The 20,378-nt window shown below is 56.6% G+C and overlaps 3 protein-coding genes across 6 annotated transcripts in view; 2 read left to right on the forward strand and 1 right to left on the reverse strand.

The window, feature by feature from the left end:
* The first annotated feature begins 120 nt into the window (after positions 1–120).
* LOC105699068 lies at positions 121–3,227 on the forward strand. The gene is made up of 12 exons (XM_012423770.1): positions 121–158; positions 587–732; positions 799–1,020; positions 1,109–1,184; positions 1,258–1,430; positions 1,490–1,745; positions 1,809–1,988; positions 2,060–2,110; positions 2,185–2,277; positions 2,347–2,444; positions 2,519–2,719; positions 2,782–3,227. The coding sequence occupies exons 2-11, from the start codon at positions 631–633 to the stop codon at positions 2,621–2,623; spliced, it is 1,356 nt and encodes a 451-aa protein (XP_012279193.1). The 5' UTR covers positions 121–158; positions 587–630; the 3' UTR covers positions 2,624–2,719; positions 2,782–3,227.
* A 93-nt stretch (positions 3,228–3,320) lies between these two features.
* Positions 3,321–6,590, reverse strand: LOC105699051 (twisted gastrulation protein homolog 1-A). Its single transcript, XM_012423752.2, has 4 exons — positions 6,171–6,590; positions 4,488–4,713; positions 4,207–4,413; positions 3,321–4,120 (listed from the first exon to the last, which is right to left on the reverse strand). Exons 2-4 carry the CDS (start codon positions 4,705–4,707, stop codon positions 3,813–3,815), a joined length of 735 nt encoding a protein of 244 aa, XP_012279175.1. The 5' UTR covers positions 4,708–4,713; positions 6,171–6,590; the 3' UTR covers positions 3,321–3,812.
* Positions 6,591–9,785: 3,195 nt separating this feature from the next.
* The window catches only part of LOC105699134 (protein bric-a-brac 1), a 113,276-nt gene continuing 102,683 nt past the window's right edge, over positions 9,786–20,378 (forward strand). For 2 of the 4 annotated variants that reach the window (XM_012423894.1, XM_012423893.1), the window contains exons 1-2: positions 10,278–10,391; positions 10,801–10,849. The gene's annotated coding sequence lies outside the window, so the exon portion shown is untranslated. Of the gene's footprint in view, positions 9,833–10,277; positions 10,392–10,752; positions 10,773–10,800; positions 10,850–20,378 lie in introns of those variants that run through there. The other 2 variants (XM_012423895.1, XM_012423896.1) reach the window with 2 other exon arrangements.

Genomic DNA, 20,378 nt, shown 5'->3' on the forward strand with positions numbered 1-20,378 from the left:
GCCCTCGAGCGGCGAGTGGAGTACGCAGGCGTAGACGGCATGGAGGCGTCTAACATGGAGCCGGTCGCTATGGTCCCGAGTCGTCACCCCGGGGACAATTTGAGGCCTCCAACCCGCCCTCGGAGGCGCAGCGCGTCGGCCGCGAGCCTCGCCACCACGTGAGTAGCGACCCCGCCGAAAATCCTGACCCCTGACCCCGAGGTCCGACCGTCGCGACCTGGGAGAGAGCTCGAGCTTTCGACGCCTCGTGCGAACGAGCTTCCGGGCGCGCCTTTCCCTCCGCACCCCACCCCTCGAATCCAATTGACAACAAATCGATTCCGCTCGAGACGAGCCGTATCTACCGATGGAAGAAGTCGTGGCCCGGTCCAGGGGACTCTTTTTCGCCGGCGAGATCGAACCGATCGATCGCCGACGACGGACGTCCCGACGTCCCTCGAGAGACGCTCGTCCTCCATGTCGAGAGAAACCGCGCAAATCGCGGGAATTTCTTGGATTATTTATCATTATTTTAACATCGAGAACAGATTACATGGGGGTGGAGGGCTCGATATAACTTGAGGTCAACGAACGAATGAACTTGCAGGTGAATCAACCCGGAGAGAGGAGAGGTGCCAGGGCACCCCCGACATGGCCGAGGGCGGGGGCGAGGGGCGACCCGGAGAGGGTCAGGTCTCGAAGTGCCAGACGGAGGTCAACGAGTGTCTCGGCAGTTGGCTGACCTATCTGCAGGTGTTCGGAGGCTTCCGATTTTGGACGAATCAGGGGATTTTGGTTATTTCGGAGGTTCTTTTCCAGATGCTGAACGGCCTGTGCTCGGCCGGGACAAAGCTGGCGCAGTCCCTGCAGGCCCTCCTGGCGTCTCACGAAGGGACCGCTCATTGCAGGCTGACGGGACAGTGCCTGGCGGGATGGGAGGAGCTGGCCAGGGCCACCAACGTGGCCAGCAACACCGTCAAGAACCACGTGGTCGCTGCCCTGAGGGACCACGAGACGAGGGAGAACGACGGTGACAAGCACGTCAGTAGTAGACAGTTGATCGTACGACCAACGAAGGTGGACGCGCTGAGAGTACGTTCCCGTGACTTGGATTTTTCTTTCCCCCCAGGACATTCTCCGCGACAATCTACTGACCTTCATCAATCTCCAGTATCAGTTCTGCGTCGCCTGTTGCGAGTGCCTGGGTAAATCGCACGGAACGATCGCAAGGACTCCGCGGGGACGTAGTCGGAGGTTCGAATTATTTAATTATTCCAGGGGGCATGGCGGAGTGCTCGTGCTCGCAGACGGGGAACACCGAGTGCGACATCGCGGCCCTTCAGCAGTGCTTCGAAAGGCTTTACAGCCCGCCCCTTGCATCCTCCTCGGTGCAGCAGTCCCAGCCGAACTCGCACAGGTCGCCGCTGCCCTATCCCTTGTTCCCTCTGCAGGTAATCCGGAGTTCCCTCGGGGTCTCCTTGACCACTTCACCGAATCCTTGTTCTTCAAGGTCCAGAGGAGATGGTCCGAGACCGCGGCAGCGGAGATGTCGGGCGAGTCTGCCGAGAACACCGTCAGGAGGTGGTCCATGCCCTGGGACTGTCGCCACGTGACGGAGTGGCCTCGCCAGGAGGCCAGGACCAGGTTGAGGGTTCCTCACCGGGACAGAAGTCGATCCACGACTCCGGATTCCGTCTGGAAGTCCTCCACCATGGCTAGCCAGGATGGCCTGCAGGAGGCCATTCAGCTGCTCTCCTGCAAGCCAGGTCAGGAGAGGTCCTCGGTGCTCTTTGAGACTCGTTGTCGACGGTCGATCTTTTCCGATTCAGGAATCAGACCGTCGACGCAGCTTTCGGCCTACACCGGGCAACACGTCCCGGGCGTCACCCTGACGACCTGCGGTTTCGAGTCGACCTACGATTCGTCGATCTGGCCGGAAGCTCGAGCCATCGGATCCCCCAGGTGCTGGCCCCAGGACTCCCACTCCAGCGATCGGTCCGATCGATCCGGTACTCGAATCTTGATCTTCCGGCTCCTGGTTCGTGGACCGATCAGAGACATTTGACGATTTCTTCCCCAGGGCATCGGGACAGCGACCAGAGCGGCCACAGCGGGGAACACAGGGACTCCGGTGAGAGCCCTTTCTCGGTCTCGACTCTAGGATAGTTCGATCGCTAAGTCTACCTCCTTTTGTCCACTTTTCAGAGCAGAGTGGAGCGAGCGGCAGTAGCGCTCACGGGGACAGCAAGGACAGCATCCACTCCCAGAGCGATCACAGTCACAGGGAGTACGACCCCGGTGAGGCTCGAAACGACCAATTGAAATTTTTCCTCGAGCATTTCGCGAATCACTCCGGTCCTTTTCCAGCGACCAACGATATCCTGCCGTCGAGGAAGAGCAGCTCCTCGACGGATTCCTGCGTCTCCGTTCACAGTCGCTCGGGGTCCGAAAGCGCCGGAGCTGGGGTAACGGAGTGACTTAACGAGTACGCACTTTTCGAAGCTTCTACATGTCCGGTTAATTTTCGTACCTTTTTCAGGAGTGCGCGAGATCGCCGCTGTACTCGATGTGGACCGGAGGAGATCTTCCCTTTATCAAGCTGCCGGAGAGCAGCGAACTTCCGGACGAGCACCCGCCGACCTAGGCGGGTTTTGTCGACATCTCGATTTTTCGACTTCGCGCGTGTCTCTCTTTCTCTCTCCCCGTCTGTCTCCCTCTCGGCCGACCGAGGATTTCGCAGGTGCATATTGACTATGCACGAAAGAGGTTTATAAGTACTTACGTAAGTATCTCTATGTATAGATGTTTACGGTGCGAGAGCAGCGTCGTTTCACAGAAACCGACGCGAGGGCGAACGAATGCACAGGATCGTTCTTCGTCGCAGGGATGATTCGAGACAGCGAAAGAAAAATTCACCGCAAAGTGGAGGCGGCCAAAAGTAATTGGATCGATCGCGGAAATCCCGCGGATCCTCGCCGCGACGGGTTTTTCCTTCCGCGGCGCAGAAGCCGATCGACGAGAAACCACCCTGTCTTTTCTAACACCAAAGTGCCGCGCTCTAATTATTTTAGACAGTCGCCGGACCTACTAGTTGAGGCGACCATTTTTTTTCAACTCCTTCGGAATTAAACCCCTTGCTCATCGGAGGCAGTGCGCGCTTCGATCGACTCGAATGGCCGCGCACTTTAAAATTATAAATAATAAAATGATAAGCTCAATCAGGAGCCGAGGGTGAAATCTCACGCGCGGACGGGGGCAATATGTGAAACATAGTATACAAGGTACATAGGTATAGATACATATGTATATATATCTATATATACAAAATTATACTCGTGTGGCACAGGACGATAATAAAAGATTTGCTATTACGAGTACCTTACTACCACGCTTAAAACGAGTACATGGGCATTATCCTACGCGTGCTGGCGCACTGTAATGTACAAGATGAACGTCTCTAGACACTCCGAGTCCGATCAGTGTTTCTCTGCTGAGTATTTCAGTACCGTCTTTCGATCGCGGGGCGGGGGAGGCCCCTGCGTATGACTTTGCCCGGGTTTGAGCTTCCCTTCTAAAGGGAGCCGAAGGCCGGGCATGGCGCTAGTCTTACGTTAACAACTATTAACCGTTAAAAAAATATATCCACGGCTCGTGCCGTGGTTCGCTTTAAATCCGAGTCCCTGGTCGCGGGTGGCTCTGTCCTTTGACACCTGGACAGGTCTCGGCACTGTCAACGCGGGATTTCTTCGTTTCTTCTACGTTGAGATCGCGAGGTCGTAGGTCACTGGGAACGAGGGAGGTGCTGGTTGGAGAAAATCCCCGGAATGGAAATTCTAATCCAAGTCGTCCTCGACGAGGTCGTCCTCGTCCTGCCCGTAGTCGTCGTACTGGTCCTTCAAGTCCTCCTCCTCCTTGTCGAGGGGACAGTGCACGCATCTCGACTCGTTTATCCCGTAGTTTATGCACGTATCACCGATGCACTCGCAGCAGCCGTCGTGAAACCACCTGTAGCTGGTCGCACCCATGCTCTGGCAGGAGGCTCTGCACTTGTTCCAGGAGTTGCATTGCGCCATGTACGCCACGGTGCAGTTTACGGTCATGACGTTCGGCTTCAGGGTGCGCTCCTCCTGCTCGACGGTCTCTGCAAGGTTTCCTCCTTGTTAAAATAATATTTCCATTTTTTTTTTCTTTTTTTTTTTACGCGACAGCACATCCTTGCCGACTTACGCATGTGGTACTTCATCTCCTTTTCGTGCTTCGGGGTGAAGAGGGAAACGTCAAAGTCCACAGGGAAGGTAAAGGTGAGCCATCGCTCGTGAGGGTCTGGCTCCGCAGTCAGAGCCTGGAAGAGCCCAGGAACTGGCTCGCTGAAATCCTCCACGTGAGATTTCTTGCTGAGAGGGTTGTCCGTGATGTTGGGCTTTGGACACAGGTCTGCAAAGGGTGGGGAATTCATTTTCCACGTCCTGGCTATCTCGCGGTTGTGTTGACTAAAACGAAGGGCTTACCGACGCAGGAGCAGCATTCGTCGTAGAGGTAGCTCAAACAGGAGAAGCACTCCTTGCAGCAGGTGCAGGTCACCAAGTCGCATTTACAGCTTTGCGTGAGCATACACTTGCTGACGACACTGGCGCAAATAGCCTCGTTGCAGGCGTAGGAGAAGTTCCTCGTCGTGATCGCGAGGAGCAGCGTTACTCCTAGCGGCAGGATTACCCTCCACCACGGCATCGTGTCCTGCGGAAAATTTGTTATCGCGTTATTATGGTCGCTCGAGAATTCACGCCACTCGCGAGTGCGGAGAAACTCTCGCTTTGGAATATATCGACGAGTCAAGGCGACACGTCGATCGGTAATTGCAACTCTTCCAGGTGCATGCTAAAACGCTCTCTAGTCTATTAATAAAACGCGCGGCCACGTCCTACGATATTCAAAGTGAATTATTATTGGAAAGGAATGCCCCGTTAACGCGGACTAAACATCCTGGCTGCAGGCGCTCGTTTAACCATAACACACTTCGACTCGCTCCCTGCTTACTTTTTTGGTGCTCTTAGGTGCTTCGCGAGAAGGAAAATCAAAGGCGATCGGGAAATGATCGCCGATCGCAAACCTCTGGTAGATCTTTCCCTTTCTCGTCACGGCGCGATTGATTTTTCGCAATCTCACCTTGCGACTCGATGAGATCGATCGCTCGCGTGGGCGCGCGTTCACCGGTTTCTTTCGGACTTTCGGAGCGATCGAGGCTCGATCCAAGGTAAGAGAGATCGATTCCAGCGAGAAGGGAAGATGGTCCCGGTATTTAATTGAAAAATCGACCCAGATTCCGAATTTTGTCGACTAAGTCGCGGTCGGAGGTGCGTCCGAGCGAGGTACACCGGGCCACTTCGGCTCGGCGACTAATTTGAAGAAACTGGCGTCAATCGGTCTGGGGCACTTTCGAAACGCCACCCTTACCTGGACGAGCAACCCCTCTCGCACCTCCACCCTGTCCGGGAGCGCTTCGGGGTATATAATTTCCCGAGGGAATTAGGCCGGAATTTCGAGTCAGCCAGTTAACCCCATTAATCCGTTTTCCATTTACCCCCTGGGTCGCGACCCCGAAATCCACCCATTTAAAGCTCATTATCGACGATCGTCAAACTCGGGGAATAATTTGAGGAAGTTAAAGGGAGGTCTCGTTGCGGGAAGAGGCGAGGAACGAGACGCGTATTTACCCTGCGAAGGAAAATCGAGGTAACCGTAAGAATTCCTGGAGAAACGTCTCCCGTGGGCCGTGAACTATCCGGACACCCTGTAGGTGAACGTCGATGACTTAACGACTTTATAAAAATCTCGACAAGCCGGCGTAGATGTTTGTCACAGCCAGGGACAGAGGCGCGCGAGCCTCGCCTTGTTCTGGCCCGAGGCAATGGAATAACTTCAATAAGAAATGCCAATCGCCATCTTGAAATGCGTAGAAGTACCCAGTCCTTAGGTTTACATCCCGGGTGGACTCGGGTCGACACCTCTTCCTCGAAGACGCGCCGATCGCCGACACTTGGGGAGCCAACTGCGCATCGTTCACTCCTCGACCCGGTAGGAATAAACAACGGAAAAATGGAAGAGGACGATGGGATGGAATTATCGGCCGCCGACACGTGCCAGGCAGGCCCCTCGTGCGAGGAAAAGTACGGTCAGGGAGTCTCGCGATTTACCTGAGAATCTGCGAGTGGCTACGCAGTTCCTCCTCGATGAGCTACACGGGACGAAGAGCGCTCCACTCTGCGGGCGACCGGTTTCCGCGGCCGCGAGTCATCTCTTCCTCGTCCTCGCGAGACGTCGCGAGACGGGGACCTCTCGACGCGGAAGACCTACGGTCCCCTGGAGCAGGAATCCGAAACGAGCAAAGGGGCGAGAGATCCTCGGGTGTCGCGATTTCCGCGACTCGCGCGGCCGACACGACTTGCGCGACGGGGTAGTTTTCGCCGAGTGTGACGAATCGGATGGAGGAGCGGTTCTCATTGGACTGAATTAAGGAAGAGCGTGGACCGAGGAGTCGGGCGCGAAGAAGCGGAAGGTGGTGGAGGTTCTGGAGGCTGTGGAGGTGGTGGAGGTGGCGGAGAAGGAGGCGAGCCTGGCGGCCGCTCGTTCGCTCGTTCGCTCGCTCGCTCGCTCGAGTAGTCGCCGACTACCGACTGCATAAGACTGGTTTTCAACTTTTTTACGCTTTTTCTCTTACCCGCGTGCCCCCTGCCTCTGCTCCACCTTCAGGTGCGGAGTAACGGGCTGGAGAGCAACGCGCCTTTCCAGCGGACTCCATTTCTCTTTCTCCTTCCGAGCTTCCGATGAGAACCGCTTCTCCGGAAGAAACCGCGGTCTCGGGGCACGAGGTCATTCGGAATCCTTTCTGGACCACGCCAAATCATCCGCGGGATCCGAATCCGTATAAACGAATTTTCCTTTTTTTTTCTTTCAAGACTTTTTCACCTGGAGCGAGGACGAGATCCGGGAGCCCGATGGAGAGTGGAAGGTCGAGGAGGCTCCTTGCTTTTGGGAGCCCGATTACCGTGGAATTCTTCCGCTCGAGGGAGTCGTAAAAGTAGGAGAGGACTGTTAGAAATCCGAGCGATGTATTCAATTTAGCCCAGAAATGAATATTTCAAGGCACGCGAACGAGCTCCTCGCTTCCCTCCTACTGCAATCAGCCTTGTTTAAGCGGTCCAGCGTTTAAGCATTTAGGCGCTTCCGCCACTTCGCGTTCCCGGCTAATTTTCTGGAAAGCAGGCAACGCCGATACCGAGGTGACCAGGGGCCCTGGAATCCGAAAGAAAGAAGATCCCGGCCATTAGTGTGACTAAGCGTTCCCCGAATCCCGAACGCTCCCGAGCTTTTGTCTTAAGAGTGCTCTCTCGAGAGAGCGGACCCCAAATAAAACTCATCCCGGGCCTCCCGTGGGACCCGAGCATTCCTGCCCGCCGAAAGAAACGGAAGGCGACTCTTCGGAAGCGAAGACAAATTTCTCAGCAGAGGAGCAGTGGAAAAAACGTCCACGAGTCAGCCCGACCTAGGTATACCGCGTTAGGTGGATCTCACATACGAGCGTACAAGATTTCGGAATAATTCGAAGGACGGACGAGCACTTCCGTAATGGGCAGCAAAAGTCAGGAGAAAGGGCAGGTATACGATGGTAGTTAACTCCGGGGAAAATTAATCGCCCGGCCAGGGCCGACAGGGTGGAGAGATGGGACGATCGGATACGAAATACGAAAACACTTCTCGGGCCCGGTATCGCCGTAGGTAACAGGTTCACAAAGGACGGTAGACACAGGTATACCGTCCTAATGACCGTCCTGTCACGAAACCAGGAATTCCTGCCCACCCCCCCGCCCCGCCGATTTTTTCGAGGGCCTTCTCCGAGGTTCGCCAATTCGCTTCCCGTGGCTTTTTGCGTTTACCTGGGGCTAATGGCTGCCAGGAAATTCTGGAGAAATTTGTTTGACCATCCTTTTTGCCTCGGCAGTGCCCGCGACGAGTGCTCCGCGCAGCTCGGGAAACGCGCGGAATTAGTTGTGGGCTTTTCTGGGTAACGGGCACGGCCAGGAAAAGGATTATTGCGATATTTCGAATGATGGCTGCGCCGATTACCGGTCGTTACGATCTGACGTGCTCGATCGTTACAGCACCCAGTCGTTTCTCCGCGTCTGCTGGTCGCCGACAGATCGGCATTCCTCTCCGGACCGGTATAGCATGGGCGTACAGGTGTGTATCTCCGTTTTAACGCTCGTACCATTTGCAAATACTCGCCTATCGAGCCGTGATTCCTCGGACGACGAAACGAGGCTTGCATTCCTCTCTTGATATGATACATAGACACGAGCACGTCGATCCGGGGATGCCTCGTCGTTTTCCCAACTCGACCTTTTCCAGGCTACCGCGGTGGCGATCGAATCCTCGTTTCCCTGTCATGGAAATTTAAATAAATTTTTCTATACCTTTGATTATTATGCTCTATTACCTACGCATCCTCTGGACCTTGAGGACGATTCCGAAGACGGTACCGGGAGTTCCGATCACCCGGTAACTCGTCCATCCCACCTCGTCACGTATCCGTCGAGAGTTTAGCTCGAAAGAGACAGCTCGTGGCTTCCCCAGAGGATTTCCTTCGGGGAGGCTGTAATTTGAACGGGCGACCTCCAAGATGGAATTCGTGATGGTTTCTCGGAGTGACCCCACAAGCTGGTCCCGAGTCGAGCACGGTGGTCCACGTCTCGTAGAATCTCGGATGCTGCCCCCTCTTTCTCCCGAGGTCTCTCCCCCGTTCGCTGCAGCTTTCTGCGACTGATTCATTGATTTCTTTTCTTTTTTTTCTCTCTCAGCCAGAAAATATCGACTCTTCGCGAGTGATACTTTCGACGAAGGGGCACGAATGGTTCCTGTAAATTGTATTGCATCGATTTAAATATTAGATTTTCTGATTTTTTAATAAGTCTTTCGATAATATTTTTTTTCTTTTTTTTCTTTATTAAGTGTATAAGGTACCTGGCTTTCGAAGGCGCGGGGCGATTGGTAATCCAAGCGAGAGGCGGGAATTATATATTCCTTGGTAATATTCGCGTGTCATGGGAATCTCGCGATTGGCCAGCGAGAATAGGAATCACTGCTTCGGAACTACCGATCGACCAACTGATTCCGCATTCACTCTCGGTGTTGGCGCGTGGCCAGCCCGCCCGTCCTCTCCTGAATCGAAACAGCCAATAATTAGGTGAATTCCAAGAAAATTCGCGACTTTACTGCGCCTCTGCCTCGAGGCGCTTAAATGGAGGTCTCCGACATTCGGCGAATTGATATCGTTTCGAGCCGAACAGAAATCCATTGATAACTCTGTACGTGGGACATGCCAGGAGGTAGATGGAGTATCTCAACCTCGGGCAGCTGTTGGAGAAACGAATTAAATCAACACACGTCGGCCAGCTGCGCCTCGTCCAGTTGTCGCAGGTCGGGAACTATAGAATACGGGCAGAATGTCACTCCACAATGGTGGAGCATTCGTATGCCGACATCTTTAATTAATTCACGGATTTCTAAATACTGGGTATAACGATTGATTCCTGTTAAAATACTGCGAAAAATTATTCGATGGTAATTTTAGTTTAATAGCGATGTTGCAAAAATTTCTTCGAATTTTCTAAGTGGAGCGTTTATTGACTACGGTCGGTAATCGAATCGCTACAGGATTCCACCGTTCACCTACAGATGGCGCCACTATTTGCTCGCCGCCCGGCGCTCTGGTCGGTAAGGCGACGTCCCTTCGCAGTGTCTCTCCAGTCTGCACAAGTGTCGGTCTCGATGACCTTCGGCCTCCGGCGTCCCGTGGTCGGTAAGTTTACCTCGAAATCATGGCTTCTACGCCCTAATTTCGAGCCCGGCGGCTTCCTCGTTCATTATTTCGCCAGGTCATAACCAAGTAGGACGGCGTCGGGCGAAAACCTCGTCTTCGCTAGACTTTCGAAAAGTGCGCGCGCGCGGCCAAGCCGACCGGTCCGAACCCGTTTCGCAGGATTCTACGACGCGTCCATCTCTTGGGGCCGGCGCTCGTGCCGAAGTGAGAGGGTAGTCGAGTTACCGAGGGCATTTCTCGCATCTAGCCATCTTTCTCGCTCTCGGGCGTGAAGCGAGGACGAGAAGGACGGAGCGGTCTCCCGAGCCCCTTGGTGGGGGTACCCCAATAGTCGGCCTCTCCTCATCTCGTCTCCTTGCCGTTCCTTCTCAACAGGTGGCAGCACTGGGGTGATTGTACACATGCAGTTGTCTGCACCAAACATCATCCCGAGGGCGAGCTTCCGAGCGATTGGGCGACGTTTCCTGCAGGATATCCCCGTGAACCTCGACCCGCGGCCCGAATCGCGCCCTGCTCCCTCCTCGTTCACTCCTGCCTGGTAAGATCCCCGCCTGCTCTGTAATTCGTCCACCCCCGCGCCGGGAGGGCCGCCTCGACTCGTCCCGGTTCCTTGGGGACCCGCGGCTGGGCCGAGGCGAGGCTCTTCCCGGTCGCCGAAATTCGCCGATCCTCGCGCGGATGCCCGGCGTCGCGGCCGCTCCGCGTGTCCCGCACGCGCCTCGCCGCCCACCCCGCCCTCCGGCCGGCCGGCCGACCGCCCGGGCGGAAAATCCACAAGTGGTTGCGCGTACGCCGCTCCTCGCCGTCCAGTTCTCGCGGGAGCGGCGACGCCCCCGACACTTCTGTCTCCTCGGCAATCTCGTATCCGTCTATCGTTGCCCAAGAACGCCTCGTCGCGAGGCTGTCTCAATCGCTGGAGGTAACTCCCTTCCTCGTTTTTGTTACAGAACCGCTACACCCTGATAATTTGACTTTATTTTCCGTTCGCCGCCTTTGGTAAGTCCCCCTCTCTCCTTTAATCTCGTATAAGTTGCTTTTAAAGGGGCTTCTCTCCGAGAGGGGCTCGCTTTCTTTATTTATTTTTCTTTCGGAAACGGCCCGTTCTTCCAGGGACAGGCCGCGTCCGTATCGCGCCGCTCATGGGAAGGGAGATAGAGGTTGTAGGAGGCACTTATAAACTACGCCGGATCTTACACGCGATAACGGCATACGGTGTTGCCAAGTCGGAAACGCAGAAATCATCCTTGCCCCTCCCGAGAGGCTTTTCCCTCGAAAGTCAGGATTTTTGGCCAAGGCCCGATCCTCCGAGATTTTCGAGGAATCGCGGGTCATTGCGGGATTTTTCGCCGCTTTTTGCCCCCGAATTCGGTCGTAAATTGGAATTATTCTACTCTGTTGGGAGTTAGTATGTCGGGGAAGAGGGCGAGCTTTATGGGCACTCGAGAACTGGGAGGACGGCGATTTTGTACGGCTTTTGGCACTCCTAGGTGCTTATCTCCGAGGTGAGAGTTTTCCCTCGGGATGACTCGGGATCGTCGGAAAATCCCTGAGATCTGGCAGCACTGGCGACGCACGGCGTCGTTCGGCGTCCAACCGGCAGCTGGCGCCTGTGGTTCCGAACGACGCCTTGGCGACGCCGAGCCCTCCCTACCGACCAGCGCACCGACGCCGACCGACGCTCTCTCCAGGCGCTCCTGCCGACGCTCCGAGTTCCGTTCCCGCCGTCCGATCGATTCCGGATCGATCGGACGAGGCGCTTCCGTTAAAGAAGGGAGCTCTTTTTAAATATTCCTAAAATGAAAATGGAGGAGAGTTAAATTAATTGGAATTTTCTGGGGGTCTCGAAATACCCGGCGTGATTTTATTTCTTTATTAAGGCGCCGTTCTTCGGGGTTCGGGTTGATTATGGAAAGGAAGGAAGACCGTTCGGAGGTACCCGTCGACGCGAGCCACCCGGAGGGGTTCCCGAAGGAGGCGGGCTTCCCTCGATAGGAGCGCCGTGGGTGCACTCCTAAATATCCCAGGGAGAGCCGGCGGAATATTCGCCCGGGCGGTCTCGGGTCCGCGTCCGCCGGGAGTGTTTTACTAGCCTTAATTTCGTGTGCTTTCGCAGCCAATATGTCGGGCAGTAAATTCCGAAGTTTCGTCGTCGGTTTCGCGAGCGCCGGCCGGGAGGCGGCGCTCTTTTTGCCCCCGCTTTTTCGGGGCCAAGGAGGCCGGCTCGATATTAATTTCGTAAATAACACCGGGCGACGCGTCGCGGCGGTCCCCCTCGTATCCGAGACGCGGAGCCGAATCGATTCGTAGTCGCCTTTTCGCCGAAATCGCGGACTTCCGCCCGCCCCCCCGGGGTGGAGGCCGCCGTCGAGCTCTCTCGCCAGAAAAACCCGATTTCCCCCTCCGCCGTTGCAGCCAGAGAAAAATCATTCCTGTGAAAGTTGGGCGTCGGGACGCGGGCAGGAATTCTTGTAAGAAGCGTTTTCCCATATTCGATGGCGTTTAGGAGATAAGACGCGTTTTTCGGCCGAGCGCGGGGCACCTACCCCGGTCGGGGGGTGGCGCGGCCTTTTCGACCGTTTCTGCTATCTCGGAGCGTTTTATCGGGACTTCCGAGGAGCGACCAGTCCGACTCGGTCCCGCCTTTGGAAAATACTCCCGGCCCCGCGCCACCGTGTACATTATTAATTTACGTCGGTGAAAAGGGCGCCGGCCCCGTATTGCGCGTAGGTACTAGAGGTTATTATGCCCTTTAAATGTTTAATGTGTTTGCCTTCCTTCGCCGGCCACCGCGGCTTTATGTTTTACTAAGTAAATTACTGTTTTTTTTTCTTCTCCGCGTTAATGTTGGCTCAATCGATTCGCACCCGCCCTGTCCGCCCCCTCCCCCCCCCCGGACGGTTCTTCCGCCCGGTCGTTTCGCCCCGGCTCGGACGACTTGGAATTTTTCTGCGTCCTCCATGGAATATTTAATGCGAGTCTCGCTTCGTTCTCCTATCTTTTTTTTTTCTCTCTCTAGTTGACCCCCATTTTCAAACACGCCCGAGTAGGATGCGAACGTCGCCGTTCTTACGGTCTTTTTTCTATTTTTTTTTTTATTACGGAAATTGCCGAAAAATCAAGGACTCCCATTTCGTTATTCTCCCCGTGGGTTTCCATTTTTAGTGGAAACTCGCCGGGGGATCCATCCCGGGTGGATCGATGGCGATCGCGGGGGGTGCACGTCCGGAGGGGCCGCGAAGTAGGTTACAAGCCGGCTCGCTATTTGCCGAGCTATCGCGAGGTATCGCGGGCGATCGCGCGGCTCGTTTGCGATACGCTGCGCGGAACGAGGCCGGGCTTATAATATGAGACGTAAGTCTTTTCTTCTTTTCCTCCGTTTTTTTTTTCTCCTCCCCCTTTCTTTTCTCCTTCGAGGCATTTATTCGCGCACGAAAATAGCCCCGCGGGCCACCGGGAGGCGGCGACCCCCCGCGACGGCGAGTCGCCCGGCCATCTCCCGGGCGGCGCTTCGAGATATCCGGGCCGCGTATTAAAAGCAAATAAACCGTCCGGAAATACATACCGGCCGGCGGTTCCGCCGATACGCGATCCCACGGGGACGGGTACGCGTACTCCCCTAGGAGGGTCGACTTCCGCGGGCGAGGCGTCCTCTTTGCGGCTCGATTAGGGTCACCGGTCCCCGCGGAAGGTGTCCTGGTTTTTCGATATCCCACCAGGGCTTGGCGTCGCCTCGTTTCCAGCGTCCCGGGGATTTTCATTAAGTCCCTACCCTCGGTGCGGCCGCGGCGCGGGGGGCTAACCGCGGAACGTCCGATGTTTTCCGTCACCGCGGACAATGGAATTCCTCCGCGCGCATTGTCCGCGCGAAAACGCGACACCGCGGCCGCGGAGGCCTCGACGAAACCGCGCGAAGACTATCAGAGGTGACGATCCGCGGGCGACAAATCAGATTGGATATTTAATGCCGGCCGGGCGCGGCCGCCGTCCCGGGGCCGCGCGATCTAGCGCAATCAGCGCTATTATATTAATATTTATACGTTCATGCATCCGACCGACGTGGAGGGAACCAATCGCCGGATCTCGTCGCGGCCGCTGAATTACGCAGCTCGCGGCCGAATTTCCCGCCCGGGCGGCGCCCGCCCCTCGAAGGGATCGCTCCGGGCCCGGTTCACGCCCGATTACGGCCGCCCAGGGCGCGGCGAGCACCAAACCACCCGTGAAACCAAGAAACACGCCGTCCCGACCGACGCGACGCCGGCCCCCCTCCGGAGGGGACCCTCGGCTCGGGGCGATCGGCCGAGTCCTTCGATTTCGCGTCCTCGCGGGCCGGGCGATCGATCGGACCCCCTCCGGTGGACCGGAGGGATCGCTCCCTCGCCGGGAAAATTGCATTCGACTTGTCAATATTTGCCGAGAAACGTTTATTCGCGCTCCCGGCCGGAGGCCGGCCGGCAGGGACGGGCGGCGTCGCGACGCTTCGCGAGACGCAGCCCCCACGGCTCGCGCGCCGACGGGATCCTGGGATCTTTGTTCTCTTTATCTTCTTCCCTTTTTTAGGGGAAATTCTCTAGGGGGGGGATTTATATACGTGGGGCGTGATTTTTTCTAGGTCGCTCCTCGAGACCGTCGAGTGCGGCGCTCGTCGAGGGTTGGGGTCCGTTTGACAGATGCGGCCCGAGTGCCCTCGATCCCGATTGCCGCCACCCCTGGGGCGGGCGCATTTATGTTTCCTATTGGTTATTAGATCAGGGATGGATATTGTAATCAGGTTTTTAAGCGCTTACGGGGACGCGGCCGACCCCCAGGCCCGGGCGTCGCCCTCCGCGGGGCGCCTCCGCCACCCGGGCGGAAGGGTCGACGGAATCGCGACCCGCTGGGCCTTTGTCGAGGAGTCTTCCCGGGACCGCGAGCTCGCCCCCGGGACGGGACGACTCCTCCCGCGAATTGCAGGCTCCGTTTCTCCCGGTAATCGCGTTCCCCTCCCGCGGAGCCCCGAATGATCGGCCGGGGCGCGAACACGCGATCCGGAGGATGCTGTTTTACGCGTCGAAGAGGGCCGCCCCTCCGCGCCGGAAACCTTTGCGGCTCTATTTGCTACGTTAATTTTCCCCGCTCGTCCGCCGATCTCTGCCGGCGGTGGCCTCGGCTTCGCATCGTGCCGGTTAATTACCTCGATCGGCTCGCCCGGTATTTCCGCGAGTTAAAGAAATCGCCTCCCGGATTCGCGATCGACTGGTCCACGCCCCCCGGGGATTTTTTTCTCTCGGTCGTCCGTGAGCGCAACGAGCGCCCTCCTCGCCGAAAGGGAAGAAAAGAAGGAGCGTTTTCCGCGAGGGGCCGCGAGAACGGAAAGCGGCTCCGATCGGCGTTCTCGCCGGTTAGGTAAAGTACTCGGGGGAGGGGCGGCGGGGGCGGGGGCTCGTAAGTGGCCGTCGGGGGTGCAGCATAGAATTATGCATTATGCCGAATGCTCTCGCTAAGCAGTATGATCCGAGCCGCGGAGAAGCGGTCCCTTAACGACGGCGAGTGCGCGTGATCCAAGATGGATGATTTCGCGATCGGCGGATCGCGGTAACGAGCCGCTCGTGACTCGCGGCCTTTCCGTCCGGTAGCTCCGCCGAGGGACGCGGCCTCCCTCCTTCCCCCCCGGCGGTTATCCCCGGAGATCGACCGATCTACGATCCGAGGGATCGATCAGATTGGCCGATCGGCTCCGCCAATCTCCGATCGACGCCTCGACCCGCGAGGGGGAGGACGTCGACGCCGAGGCCGATTCGATCCTCCTTCGATTCCGATCGTCCCGTCGCTCGCGATGGATGACGACGTCCATCCGGACCCGGGTTCTGGAAACCATGGGGAGGGATTTTTTAACGCGGCGGAGGACTAAAGGGGAGACCTCCCGATTTTTGGGATCGATCGCCGGAAGGGAATTCAGGGGGCGGAGGAGGGTCCCTCTCCTCGATCTCTCTGTACTCTCGGAGCCACCGGAAACGATCGTCCCCCTCCTCTCGATCGGTAATCGCTCCACTCCGGACAGAGAGGCCTGATGAAACGTTGGCAGAAATCGGATCGCATGTCTGAGTCAAATCTCACCGCCATCTTGCTGCGGGACTTTTTCTTCGCCGCGAAACGGCGAGCGGCGAAAACCGAGTCTGCGATTACATTCCCTTATAAATATGCAAATACCTCTCGGCCCGGCAGGAGGAGGCGAAGGAGGAGGGCCCGGTTCGCGAGAGGGTATACTCCTCTATCTTGGCGGGGAATAGGGCAGCCCGGGAGGAGAGGCCTCGTAAAAATCGAGAGTATCGCGCTAATAATTATTGATTAGCCATTCGTGACCGAGCCGAGCCGTTGCGAAAGCCCGCTCGAGTCGGCGCGCCTTCGAGCCGAGCCGAGCCGAGCCGAGCCGAGCCCTCGGGAAATCCGCTCGTCGAATCGCGAGGACGGAATCGTTTTCTCTCATCTTCGACCCCTTCCTTGGCGGGGGTCGTTGTACAATCTTTAAAAGGGCACTCCAGTCGCCGGGGTGGACCCTCTACGGAGGTTCCCTCGCGGTACGCCGGCGGAATATCCGCGGTAATGCGCCGTTGGAGCGCTCGCGAGGCCGGCTGGGTAATTCAGGGTAATTCTGGGGTTCGGCTTGGCCCGAAGAAGCGCTCTTGATCGGCTACCGGTCTTTACGGTCCCCCTCCAGGGGAGGGAGAGGGGGCCGGATTCATTATTCAGGCGGGCGCGAGCTCGCGGGGCCGAAACGCGCGGAGGCTCCGCGAGCCTCGTTAGGGCCGGCGCGATTCTCTCCTTCCCGAGACCCACTCTTTTCCCGATTTTCGATCCACATCCAGTTTACCTCGGGAAATTCGCCACCCCTCGGCAGGAGGAGAAACCCGGGAAATCGTGTCGCGGAAACGCGAGCGAGCCGCGCTCGATGCGAGACCGTGAAATTAACCCGCGAACCGGGCCCGAACGGCCGCGTCATTTCCCGCGATCGTTAAATTCTCAAATAAGATATAATGCGGTCGCAATTAAAGAATATGACGCAACGGACACGGCACCCGCGGGCCCCGCGACGTTTATTCGCATATTATTAACGGCTTAACGACCGTCCAGTTATAACGAAATTAAACCGTGCAACCTGCGCGCGGGGTATACGGTCGTTAAAGCGTTAGTTTCATTAGAGATACGCGCGCGAGCGCGCCGCCACGCACCGGGGCCCTGGCAATTGATGGAAAATAAAAAGCCCCCGTTATAAGGGAATTATCGGCCCAACTCTGGCCGGCTCGCAATAAGCACTTAAATAACACCCCGATAGTACGCGGCAGCTATATATCTGCCCGTTAATATATTCTTGATTTCCGCGGTCGAGTCGCGGCGGTCGCGCCTTTTTCCTTTCTTCTTCTCTCTCTCTATATTTTTTTTCCCCCATTTTCTTGGATTTTCCTTTTTTTTTATTTCACCCTTTTTTACCCGGAGTGGAGCGACGCCTTCAAGTGGGGGCGATGGTTTTAATCGAGAGGTCGCATGTCGCGGGGATCTCTCGAGGGTGGAGGCGCTAATCGGGGGGAAAGACGCCGCGAGAGGAGGGTGGCTTTCGCGGGGCCGCCACTTTTCCCGCTTCTTCCCTGCGGTTTTCCTCCTTCTTTCCTTCGTTACCGTCGTCCCGCTCCCTTTCGTATCGCGGTCACGATTTGAATGCGGAGAAACCGGAGGGCGCGTACCTAAACCCCGGGTCGCCGTTACGGCGGCCGGCCGTGGCCGCTCGGCGCGCTATTTTATTACTTCGAGAGTCATTCGCGAAACACAAGCGCAACGGTAAATCACTCGTATCAGTCGTGGCCGTAAAATTTAATTTACGCGCGTATATTTGTATAGGACTTTATATTTCCCATTAGCGGGACAAACTGACCCGATTCGCTCCGGTCTAACAGGCTCTCTTTCTCTCTCTCGCCCTCCCTCCGCGCGTCCACCAACGCTTTTATTCCTTCCCTCCCTGTCCGTTCCGCCACCGATTCGGGACCGGGATAAAGATCCGAGAAGTCGCCGCGATTTCGGCCGCGCGCGCGGAATCGACCTCCAGTGCCGCTCGCGGAAACGCGGCCAATGAGCTGGCCGGCCCAGCGACATTTCATAAATCATTAATTCCCGTATCGTTAGAATAACGGGGCACCGGAGTTATAATTGTACGGGCCGGCCGGTGCCAAAACACCCGCGGCCGTAATCTCGAGGCACGAAAGGAGTGACGCGAAATGGCTGTTAATTAGTTTACACGCGGCGCGATTAGAGAACCCGAGAGAGCTCGTTCCGATATCCGGATAAGCGGCGGCCGAGCGCGCCGAGAATCGCTCTCGCGAAAATCGACCGCGCGATCGATCGACGGTTAATAATCGATCGTACTTTTTTTTCTTTCCTTTTTTTCCTTCCTTTCCTTTCACGCTACGGAGGAGTCTCGGGTAACTCTTCCCCGCGAGGATCTTCAAGATGGTCGTACTGGAATATCCTGGGGGTGAAATACGTAAAAATGGCGAAATTCCCGAGATTCACGGAAATCATCCCCATCGATCCAGGGTCGATTATTAATTTCTTTTTTTTGTTTTTTCTCCGCGGTCGAAAGACGTTCCCCGTTGGCTTTTCCTGAGACGACTTTTCCACGGGTTAGAGGCAGTTACCGTATTCGGCGAAGCCTCTTTACCCCGTAAGGGTGGTAACAGGTGGCGGTGCGCTAATCAGGGATAGTGGTTCCGCGAAGAGGGCGCCCATCGGTCTCTTCCCCGAAGGAAGAATCGGCGATGGTATCGGCCGCGTTATGCCGATCGATCGGGCACGATTTCGCCGGGATCCTTTTTTCGTAATTTCCCGAGCCGGGTCGCCGAGTGGAGGTCCCTCGGCCGGCGAAGGGCGTCGCCTCGACTCGGCGACGACTCGTTTTACCCTTAGTTATAACCCCGTGACGTTCCCATGGCATAAACAAAGCGCAACCGCCAATTCCGAAGATGAAATATTATAAGTAATAACATATATCTATACGGCGGTTCGGAGTCGAGCGGGATAATAACACGGCACTAAACTACGGCCCGATACGTACCTATATATAATTGTATAATTATTATTAATGATATCAGAGAGCCCTTACGCTTAAGCGCGCCAAGTTATAGGACTCGCTCGCCCGCTCACGAGCGAGTGCTCGCCCGTGTGCGCGCGCACGCCGCCCGGTAAGTGACGGTTGTCAACCCGTTCCCGCCGAATTCCGGATTGTCCAGCCGGCGGCTCTTCCCCCGGGTGCCCTTCCTTTCAGGAACACGGACTGGTCAACCTTCCCCCGGGGAGTTTGGCGATCCCTCCATTTTTTTTTATTTATTTTTTTTTTCCACCTCACGGGGAATTCCCCCATAGACGAGGCGGCGATGTCCTCTCGATCTTTCCTCGATCGCCGTTTATGGGAGTGGAAAAAAAAAAAAGAAGAAAAGAAACGGAAAAATAAAAAACGAGGAAATCGAAAAAGACCGTCCGCGCGAGAGTCGGCGTCGTGTCGCTCGCGCGAGCCCCGTGGAATATTAAAAAGGTCGTTAACACGGGGGGCCCAGTCATCGGCGGGTCTCCCCGAATCGATCGATCGTGACGGCGGTATCGATCGCTCGAGCGCCGCGACGCCCTCGCGGACAATAAGGCGAGCGCGGGTGGAAAGTGACGAGGAGCGCGCGAGGAAAGGAGAAAAAAGGAAGGAGAGAGAGAGAGAGACCTCGAGGTGGAGGACCGCTCCATTGTGTAAACACCGGGGGATGTAACCGTGGCGGCATTCCGATCCCCTGAATAATCGGGGATAAAAAAGAGCCTCGGAGGAGGCGAGGGGAACGGCGAGAGCCTCGATCGCTCGAGGATGGGAAAAGCCGAGGAAGAGGGAAAGACCGCTCCTGGGAGCGCCGAAAAGCGCGGATGACCCGCCGCTCGTAGTTCCCCGCGTTAACCGGAGAAACGCGGGCCGCGCAATTAGAGGCGGATTTTCCGGTACGCACTCCGGCTGATTGCCTCACGTACACCCGGCCCTACCGGCGCGGTGATTCCGTCCGCCGCGAGTCGGATGCGAGTCCGATGCGAGTCGGACGCGCGAGAGTCTCGGCCGAAGGGGCCCGCGATCATCCGCAATTACATGCTGAATCTTTAATGGGACGTTTCGAGCCTGGAATTAGTCGAATGCCACGGAAAGCCATCGCGATACGTAATGCGAGGCAACCGTGTCCGGGCGAGAGGCGAGCGACTCGCGGCGAAGACACAGGGGCCGGCGAGGGACTCGAGGGTGGCCCGGCACCCCCGGGCGATTCCCCGTTTCTTTTCTTTTTTTCCTTTTTCAAATTATTTCTTCCCCCTATGCAAAACTTTTTACTTCGCGAGAGGTCATGCTCGAGGGGAAAGAGATTTGATAGATTGTTTTTGACATCCGGAGGGACCAGTCGGGGGGTTGTTTTTTCGGAGCTCCCTCGAGGTCCCTCGTCCGCGGGCATCTCGCGGCCAGCAGAGCGGGCATAGGCCGCGC

This window comes from Orussus abietinus, unplaced genomic scaffold (genome assembly GCF_000612105.2).
Source record: "Orussus abietinus isolate OABI.00-Male unplaced genomic scaffold, Oabi_2.0 scaffold3, whole genome shotgun sequence".
Classification (NCBI taxonomy): domain Eukaryota; kingdom Metazoa; phylum Arthropoda; class Insecta; order Hymenoptera; family Orussidae; genus Orussus; species Orussus abietinus.

What these genes read in the sequence shown, in the direction of transcription:
- LOC105699051 (XM_012423752.2), bottom strand. Translation starts at nt 4,707, where the DNA reads ATGCCGTGGTGGAGGGTAATCCTGCCGCTAGGAGTAACGCTGCTCCTC. An exon ending in CGAATGCTGCTCCTGCGTCG is followed by an intron (nt 4,414 to 4,487) that starts GTAAGCCCTTCG and finishes CACCCTTTGCAG; the next exon opens with ACCTGTGTCCAAAGCCCAAC. An exon ending in GGAGATGAAGTACCACATGC is followed by an intron (nt 4,121 to 4,206) that starts GTAAGTCGGCAA and finishes GAAACCTTGCAG; the next exon opens with AGACCGTCGAGCAGGAGGAG.
- LOC105699068 (XM_012423770.1), top strand. Translation starts at nt 631, where the DNA reads ATGGCCGAGGGCGGGGGCGAGGGGCGACCCGGAGAGGGTCAGGTCTCG. An exon ending in GTTGGCTGACCTATCTGCAG is followed by an intron (nt 733 to 798) that starts GTGTTCGGAGGC and finishes GTTCTTTTCCAG; the next exon opens with ATGCTGAACGGCCTGTGCTC. An exon ending in CGATCGGTCCGATCGATCCG is followed by an intron (nt 1,989 to 2,059) that starts GTACTCGAATCT and finishes TTTCTTCCCCAG; the next exon opens with GGCATCGGGACAGCGACCAG.